The sequence below is a fragment of the Xyrauchen texanus genome, chromosome 20 (assembly GCF_025860055.1).
Source record: "Xyrauchen texanus isolate HMW12.3.18 chromosome 20, RBS_HiC_50CHRs, whole genome shotgun sequence".
Taxonomy (NCBI): Eukaryota; Metazoa; Chordata; class Actinopteri; order Cypriniformes; family Catostomidae; genus Xyrauchen; species Xyrauchen texanus.
Window position 1 is genome coordinate 8,320,707 of NC_068295.1, and position 9,795 is coordinate 8,330,501.

Below are 9,795 nucleotides of genomic sequence, written 5' to 3' on the forward strand. Positions count from 1 at the left end.
AGACAATATACTCTCACAACAGTGCAGCAGAGAACAGGGAACAAGACCACAGCTCATTTTCAGTACAACACAGACATGTTTCTATCTTTTCGCCTGGTAGTAGATCACAGTACCTGAAATAAAAGGTAAGCAACAAATAAATAGTAGATGAAGCATAAAATGTTCTTATTAAAAGTGATGTGAACGGGTTTGTGGAGTTCCGGACATTGACTCTAAAGAACAAACAAGCACCGTAAAGAAGCAATAAAATATTATCTAACAGATGGGCATGTTTAATCACAGATAGCCTACTAAGAAATGTGAATTAAAAACATATGTTAGACCAACAATATTGCTGGGCTAAAAGTCATTTGAACAAACATTTTCATATGTATGATTTTTGTTCATTAGGTTATATGATCATTATAGGATTGTTGTTTGCTGACTTGGACATTTATGCTGCTTCTGTTTTAGCGTTACTGTTAGTTGTATGTTGTCTGGTGATGTCAAGAGCTCAGTTTGTTGATTGTCATCGTTATTTGAGTTTTTTCTCTTTAGTGTGGAGGCCTAAACTACTCCATGTAGTATTCCACTTTGGTGGGAAAGATGTTCTTCTTCAGAAAAGATTGCAGAGTTAGCTTCATATTAAGTCATCAAAAAATTATAGTTACTAAGAATAAAATAAAAACAAATGTATTGTTTATTAGAGTTGCTATTTTATAATTTGCTGAAGAGGAAATCTGTTGTTGCCTTGACAAATATGTTCAGTCTGAACAAGAAATATAGCATTTAATGAATAAACCAATCTAAATGGCTAAACAAAGTAAAGTTGGTAACACTTTATAATTAGGTTATATACTGTACATTAACATTGGTCAATGTATTAGTTGTGACTTAACAATGAACATCTTTTTACAGCATTTATTAATCTTCGTTAATGTTCATTTATAAATGTACGCATTTGTTCATCATTGTTGGTTCATTCTAACCAACAATGCTCTAAAATTATAAAGAACTGTTCAATGTGTTAACTAATGTTATGTTAACGTATACAACCTCGTAAAGGACTATGTTGAGAGGCCTCAAAAATCTTAATGCATCATGTTGTTCTTTTTTCCTTTTCTTTTTTATTACAGTGAGCAAAGTACATATCTGATGAATGTCTCATAACTGACACATTAGTTTGGTACTGGGTGGAATAATGGTGACTCTGAAACACTTGAGTGTTAAGGATAATAAGGAAGACAGCGTTCCTCTGTTACCGGAAGCCAGCAGTTTAGAGGACCCCACAACCCAAAACTGGAGGGCAGAGTCCAGGGAATTCTTCATCAGCCGGTGAGTTTGCCCAAGATAAGCCCCGTGACGGGATGGAAACATGCATGCCATTTGCATGCTTCACTGGAGATTTCTCAACCTGTATACACATTACATTAAAACCAATGAAGTACACTTAACATGTTTTTTTTTAAACGCCACAAGTCTGCCAGCTTTATGAGAATGGTATTGTATGATTTCAGGAGGAACAATCTTATTTTAAGCATATTTCTGTTGTTGAGCTGTTACTCTGCACTTCTGGTTCCTGCATATCTGCCAACCCCAGAGCTGACCTGGACTAATGACAGTTCTAATGAAACTCTGGTACTGTAATTCAATGCTTTTGCAATGCAATTACCACATAAGAATAAAGACTTGTGAGCCACAATCTGGAGGATATTTGTCATGAGTTGAATTATAAATTAGAAGATTTGAGATGATAGCTTTACTTTATAGCAGACTTCAGATGAAATCTTATAAATCAGAAACAAGGAAACCCAATTTTTTTTTTTCACTTTTTTTTTTTTTTTTTAATTTAAACTAACATATCAGCATTTGTGGCATAATATTGATAATCGTCATTCCTTGAATTAAAAAAAGGGAAAAAGAAAGAAGCAAAAATAGTAGTTGCAGTAAATCACTTATTATGGAAGTAAATGGGGCAATAAATAAAAGCAATGTTTCAAAATTACAGCCAAACGATATAAACATTATACATGTTAATATGATTTTGGTGTGATAAAATCACTTACTAACTTTATATGTGTAAAGTTATACCTAATGTAACAACTGCTGTCATGACAACAAAACCCTGTAATATCAGTATCGGGTCCAACTTTACACATATAAGTTTAGTGAGTGATTTTATCAAACAAATATCAAGTTAAGTTTTATAATGTTTACGTCTTGTGGCTATACTTTTGAAACAAGCTGTATCTTTTTGAACTGGCCCCATTTACTTCCATTGTAAGTTTTTTTTTTTATATATATATATATATATATATATATATATATATATATATATATATATATACAGTATATACATACATGTGTGTGTGTGTGTGTGTGTGTAGTGATCAATATTATAGCAAAAATGATGTTGCTTGTGATTAATTGTATTGAACCCAGAAAAGTCCTATAAACCAGACAAGAAAACACTGACTAACACTTAGCTACTGTAACTTTTTCACAAGAAAAATTACTATTAATATGTCAGCTATTAGTACAAGTCCAACAGAACAAACAAAATAAAATAAGGCAGCACATTCGTCATTATTTGAGATTTAACATTTCTGTTGTTTGCATTGACCCTCTACCATGTTACATACTAAATGTTTCATTGGATGTGGTTGAAGGTCAATGTAAAACCGTTAACTCTCAAATTTTTGCATTTTTGCTTCAAATACACTGTGAAACATATTCGAAAGGGAAATGGAGTATTTTTTAATTACATGTTGCAAAAAAATATTGAAACTTGAAACACAAAAATATTAAAAACACATATATTGTTGTCAGATGTCAAACTCTTATTTGTACACACCTCAGGCTCTTCTGAATCACTCAGCAGCTCTGCTGACTCAGTCATGTCGCAGTAGGTGGAGTGTGGAGAGAGTGAGTACACTGTCTACACCCGCTGGGCTCCTAAAGATTCCTGTGTTCCTGGAGAATGCCACGGGCGACTGGGAACTGCCCCCTCCTCTGGGTCTGCAGGGCACTGAGGAGATGGTGGCTCAGGCCCTAAGAGCTTTACCTCAAACTGGATTGCCCTTTGGCACTGAGACCTGCAGAAAATGTGTGGTGGTTGGAAGTGGTGGCATTTTACATGGCAAAAATCTTGGACCTCATATCGACCAGTATGATATTATACTCAGGTTAGTTCATATGATGCCATAATCTGTTCTACTTATCCTTCATCAAAAATTTTTGCATTCAGAATAATATTGAAGTCATCAAAACTATGAAATAGCCAAAGGATAATTATGTGGGACTTACGCAGTGACTAATCCCAAATTAAAATTATTGTAGCCTATATTTATGCTTCTTTAAAGTAGCCACCTTTTACCCAGTTTATAGCTCAGCACACTCTAGGCAATCTCTCTGTATGTATGCTGAGCACGTTGACAGCTTTTCCTTTACAATCCGGTCCAGCTCATACATTAGGATGAAAGGTATTTTAAAATCACGAAAAAATTATTTGGTCAGTTGTGTCCAAAATGTTGACAGTTTGAATATCATTTATAGACCAGAAATAATGCTTAATAAGCCGAAAATGCATAAGATCAAGCAAACCTTAACCAGCTCTCCTTGTTGAGATAAGGTCATAGACGGTTTAACCATACAAAAAAACGATCGACACACATTTATGCCCATTTCCCCGATTTCAAGCATCCTTTAAACACCTTTATCATCATTCTTATTGGCTTATCCAATTTTTATCAAGTGTTGTGTGCATGCCTGTTTTTATTTGAATTCAAATGAAGAGAATACCCAGGGGCATCATGTTTTAAAGACATGCGTGGGTTTTATATTATAATGTGGTGGACACCTAAATCAGGAAGAGTGCATGTGCAGAAAAGTTTGTAAATTTATAAAACCATACATATGTCAGAACCTGCACAAACCGCCTTTTATAAATCCCTGTGCTTTATTCTTCTCCCCATCTCCTCCCCGAAATAACCATATGTGGAGCGTACAATGCCTATTTTACTATGCATTACCTCATCTACAAACAATTACCATGTGTATATTGGCATCCAGAGACATGACTCTACTGCATTTAACGGTATGAGAAACCAGGAAAACATCTCGGTTACATATCGCGTAAGCCTGATTCCCTGAGAGTGAACGAGATGACTGTGACACAGGGGCATTCATTAGGAAGGCCTTATCCTTGTCACAAATGTCAGATGGTGCTCTGCCACCACGAGGCCCACCATATTGCGGCCAACAGCACAAACAATGTGTTTGGTAGCCCTTAATGCCAAATCAGTAGCTCAGCGTAGTTCCATGACGGCCTCCGCGTTCAATCCAGCTCCCTCATCCAAATCCCTCATAAAATGGGCCTGGTAGGCTTGCAAAAACGCAAACATGTTCAAGAACTAAACCGCCTGGCCCGAAGCCTGGTAGGCCTTGCTCAGCAAGGACGTTGAATCTCTGCACGGCTTTGAGGGAAGAGTAGGCCTCGCTTTCCACATGGTCTCCGAAGAAGGAGAGAGATGAGCAGCCAGTGTCTCTTCCATTGCCGGGACCGAGGTATATCTGTGCGTGGCAGCCCGACACACATTGGAAAATAATCTTGGCTAAATAAGGTTGATCCCAGAACTTCAAAATCTCACGATGGAGGTCCGGGGAAAAGGGTAGCAGCCTACGAGGTGTAGTCATGTGTTGGCCAGCAAAAAACAGTCATGGCATGGTGTCCTCGTTGCCAAAGGAAACTGCAGTGGCCTCAGGGCTGGGACGCAAATGCCCACATGCAAATTCAATGGGAGAAGGTCTGGCTAAACCCGGGGAGAGTGATAGATCAGCCTACTGATCAACTCCCATCTCTTCGGCTTCCGCTCTAGCCTCCAATGCATCGAATGGCTGCAAGGCACTGGCAGACACAGCTTGACTGAATTGCCAAAGGAGGTGAGCTATTCACTGAGCATCATGGCGTTAATAAGATTGCATTGTGGGCAATCCGAAACTTTCAAAGCAGCACATGAGATGGGAATCCTCATCGATGATGAGCCGCGTACATGGAGGTAAGCATTTCCTAAAATCCATTCTGTGTTGCCACCCAAAAGGGAGAATAATGATCCTCAATTCGACCTATGTCATTGGTACAAACACGGGCTTAGACAAAATCGTGCACTGAAGAACAGAAAATCTGACTTGATGGTGTGAAGTGAGTGCCTTTATGGAGTTCGTGAACATTTACTGTATATCAACTACTCTAATTCCTAAAGATTGTGCCACACTAACATAAACAACACAACAAAATATCCCATTTTTGAAACAAAACAACTCGTTTTGACTAAGGGTGTCACACATGCAGACTGTTTTGCTGAGATCTCACTCTCTTCTGTCAGAGGTATGACACACTTGCTGATTAAAAATTGTGGAGGGGTGACACACATAACAACTCACTGCAACTATTTCTTTCTGATCCCTGTCACGTGGAGCTAATCTAAATAACAACAACAGAGTGATTTTGGGCATTTTCAGATCTGTAGCTTGCTTGATTTGTTCCAAAACAGGGGCTAAAATAGTAACAATGTTGAATTTTCTTTGTGGTTCGGTTGGCTTTCACAAGGTTATTTTAAAATGCACCTGTAATGCATTTAAAAAAAAATGTAAACAGTTTTGTGCATTTTGAAATGCACAAAACTGTAAAATATCCATCATGGTTAATGTTGTCATCATTAGTTGCTTTTGCATTATTTCTGCATTGAAAAGAACCTGTTCTCATGGTGATGTAGATCTCTTTCTGTCTGCACACTTGCATACAAATACACACAGAAAGAGCAAAGCCATGTTTTTATCTGTCAAAAAGATGCTGAAGTCATCCTACCTGTGTCTGTTCTGCTGCTATCCAAAAGAGTGACATAATGCTAAGTGATTGTGTATTTATTCCATCCAGGCGACCTATGTCCATATGCAGCTTTCAGTGAGTAAAAATAAATTTAGTTAAATAAAAACAGACTGTTGTGACTGCTTTCTGATGTCATTTTAGTGTAGAAGAAAAGCCAGGAAAACCGCTTGGTGACAGAATCACTACGGATTTCAAAAGAAGCACATCGGTCGCTTGAGGAGAACACAAGACCCTGCCTCATTGACAGAATGATTTTTTCAAACAAAGTGGATGTGTTTTTTCAGTGCTTGAAGCCATTAACTCAGCTGAGAGTTGACATCAAGTGATTAACAACTCCCACTGAGAGCTGCTAATGCGCGCAGACTCCCGCTGTCTGGCCAGTGATTATTTTAATGAAGCTAACACCTGAAAATCATTGGAAAAATCCGTTAGTGAGACGCCAGCTTTACACATTGGTTTCACTGACATAAGTAAAATGCATGTATAAATTATTCATGTTCAGTACTAAAATGCACACAATTGGCAAGTAATAATTAAGCTTCATTAAATTTCCACAATCCATCTGTAGACAGAGGATGGCATATCTGCTATAATGACAGATGTTCGTTCTTAGTTGCATTCTTTTGCCAGTGCCATCAGTAATTGACTAAACACAACAAAAGACTGTATATGCAAGGGGTAGGCTAGGTCTTGCATGGTGGTGCACACATTTTCACATCTAGTTTACTTTTGAGAAAAAATAACTGAGCGTGAGAGATGGCGTACTCAACATTTTTGTGCATATACTTAAACATGAGGGCCCAGATGATTACACATCTCATGCAAACGTGGAATTATTGCATTTAATTATTTTTAAAATTAGCTCATATTTGTTAGTTGCTAGCGTATTGTGCATGTAAAAAAACATACTCAGTGATAACATCAGTCATTGACTTCTGTAACCAACAAAGAAGGCTATATTACCTTTGGCCTCTTTACAGGCACAAACTGATTTCTCTCCATTTCCTACAACAATTTATGCTTCCTGCAGCTTTGAAATTTGATATAGATTTACTCATAAATCTGTTTTCATTCCAAATGTGTTATAATCTTTATGCCCGCAGAATGAACAATGCTCCAGTACTTGGGTTTGAGAAAGACGCTGGCTCTAGAACTACCATTCGACTGATGTATCCAGAAGGAGCTCCGTCCCTGGCACAAGAATACAAGAGTACTGAAGTGTTGGCCTTGGTTGTATTCAAGAGCTTAGATTTAGCCTGGCTGACCTCTGTAGTAACAAATGAACCTCTGGTGAGTGCCATGAAAATATTTAGGTGAAAGTGAAAAATGTGTGTCAATCTTTTTTGCACCTTTTTCATCAATCTTTTTGCACCTGTTTTCCTGGAAGAGATTGTACAATTTAAAAGTGTATATCTTCTAAAAAAAAAATCATTTTTTAGGAGTGCACTAGCATATATATATATTTAAACTAACAAATATGGACTAAAAGGCACAAAACTCATATTTTATTGGGTCATTAAATTAATAATAAAAAAGCACCACAGTGCTGAACAAATACCCTAGGTGGGTAAACTCAGGGCACTCAGAAATGTATATTCTGTCTTTATATCACTGTAGAGTTGGTGGTCTAAAATATGGTTCTGGAAGAGTGTGATTGACTCGATTCCTCTGAAACCAGAAAACTTTCGCATCCTGAACCCTGAAATTATGTACAGGACTGGACAGGTGCTGCAGACTTATGCAGAGCAACAGAAAAAGGTCTGTACATCAATCACCATTCACAAATGCAATTCTCAGGAAGGTTACTTACTAATCATATATATATATATATATATATATACATATACACACACACATCATACTACACATACATATATACATACACACACACACACACACACACACACACACACAGTATCTCACAAAAGTGAGTACATCCCTCACATTTTTGTAAATATTTGATTATATCTTTTCATGTGACAACACTGAAGAAACGACACTTTGCTGCAATGTAAAGTTGTGAGTGTACAGCTTGTATAAGTGTAAATTGTCTGTCCCCTAAAAATAACTCAGTAATACACAGCCATTAATGTCTAAACTGCTGGCAACAAAAGTGAGTACACCCCTAAGTGAAAATGTTCAAATTGGGCCGAAAGTCTTCTGACTAACAAGATGGTTTCTTATGGCGATTACCTCTCTAAAGAGAATTGGGGATCTACAGGCTCTGTCTGTTTTGCCAGCCTGTTTAGAGTTTGCCCCAGGAATGACCAAAGCAATTTTGCACCCTCATCCTGACTACCTGCCTGAGGTGCCTTTCTCGACCTTAAACCCGATCACTCTCGAAGCCTGCTGCTTCCCGCCGTTTACAATGCCGGAGCAGGAAAGACTTCACAGACTTTGTCCGGTCTGTGCCCTTCAGACTTATGTCCACCGCACTAGCCAGTGGTGTAAGTCAGGGCAAGACAGTTCTTTGCCATGGTGGCCGCAACGGGGGATTATGATAAGCAGATTATGTCACATTGGGTGAGGGAGGCTATTGCCCTGGCCTACGAGGCGCACGGTTAAGCTTCGCCAGTAGGTATCAGGGCTCACTCTACCAGAGGGGTCGGCTCCTCCAAAGCCTTGCTAGAGGTGTCCCTCTGCAACATGTTTGTGATGCGGCAGGTTGGTCCTCTCCACACACATTCATTAGATTTTATAGTTTAGATGTTCATGCCACTCCGGGCTCTTCTGTCCTTGAGTCGACATCTCAAGCTCAGGTCTGACACCTCTCACGCTCTTGTGAGCACACTACACAACAGTAGGGGGTCCGGACAGCCCCAGTGCGGCGGTGTGGGTATTCTTGTTCCCAAAGTGTTTTTAAAGCTTTTTGTAAAGGGAAAGTCTCGGGTTACTTGAATGTAACCCTTGTTCCCTGATAAAAGCGGAACGAGATGCTGCGCTTCCCTGCCGCACTGGGATGCCCCAGGACTGCTCTTCAGACAAAATACCTGATGACGCGCTGGTTACGCATCTATTTATAGCCCAGCCCCAGGTGCATCCAATGATTACACCGGCAGAGGCTATAAATTCCGGTCAATGTTCATTGACGTGTTACACACATATTCACAGCTGGTCACACAATTAAGTTATTCCAAAAGCGCTTTCAGCGTAGCATCTCGTTCTGCTTTTATCAGGGAACAAGGGATACATTCAAGTAACCCGAGACATTTTGTTTATACACGTTTATTATTATAATCTAAAATTGTGTTAAGCAGCATCAAATCTGAGATGGACTGATTTAAACTTCTACAATGGAATGCTAAAATGTTTATTTTTTTCAGGAAGTCAATGCATTCTACAATTTCTTTAGGCCTTAGATCTTATGTCCTTAACAGTGCTCATTTAAGACAGATTTATATGTTGTTTTTTCAGATGGTGCCAACCCTGGGCATAATTGCAGTAGTTCTAGCCCTGCAGGTGTGTGATGAGGTGAGTCTGGCTGGATTCAGATATGACCTGCAGCACCCTGGAGCCCTGCTCCATTACTACGAGTCTATCCGCATGGACGCTATGAAGACACAGGTGGTCCATGATGTCAGTGCTGAGACCAGCTTACTGAGGGAACTGGTTAAAGCCGGAGCAGTGCATGATCTCACAGGTGCATTATGATCTCATCAGAGATGGTAAAACAGTTGGGAGGAGTTATCTTCTATTACAAGGTGGAAATAAGATGACAATCAATGAAAATGAAGTCTATTTTTAGGAACATCAATATTGTCATTATCATTTTTGGGTGAAATATGACCTGGAGATTCCTTTGCGAGATTCACCCAATAAATGAAAATACAGAAACTTTTAATTTGCTTTTTAAAAAGTAATTGAATTGAATCTAAAACCAAAGCCACATAAATGATATATATATATATATATATATATATATATATATA

At 38.5% G+C, this 9,795-nt stretch overlaps 1 protein-coding gene across 1 annotated transcript; it reads left to right on the forward strand.

Annotated features, from left to right (window-relative positions):
* LOC127661091 (lactosylceramide alpha-2,3-sialyltransferase-like) lies at window positions 1–9,772 on the forward strand. The gene is made up of 7 exons (XM_052151654.1): window positions 1–125; window positions 1,116–1,314; window positions 1,497–1,617; window positions 2,839–3,164; window positions 6,970–7,156; window positions 7,484–7,624; window positions 9,281–9,772. Exons 2-7 carry the CDS (start codon window positions 1,181–1,183, stop codon window positions 9,515–9,517), a joined length of 1,146 nt encoding a protein of 381 aa, XP_052007614.1. The 5' UTR covers window positions 1–125; window positions 1,116–1,180; the 3' UTR covers window positions 9,518–9,772.
* The last annotated feature ends 23 nt before the right edge of the window (window positions 9,773–9,795 follow it).

Bases quoted from the DNA above. Each gene is read 5' to 3' on its own strand.
- LOC127661091 (XM_052151654.1), top strand. From the start codon at position 1,181: ATGGTGACTCTGAAACACTTGAGTGTTAAGGATAATAAGGAAGACAGC. The intron at 1,315-1,496 runs GTGAGTTTGCCC...GTATGATTTCAG, and splicing joins AGGGAATTCTTCATCAGCCG to GAGGAACAATCTTATTTTAA. The intron at 1,618-2,838 runs GTACTGTAATTC...TACACACCTCAG, and splicing joins ACAGTTCTAATGAAACTCTG to GCTCTTCTGAATCACTCAGC.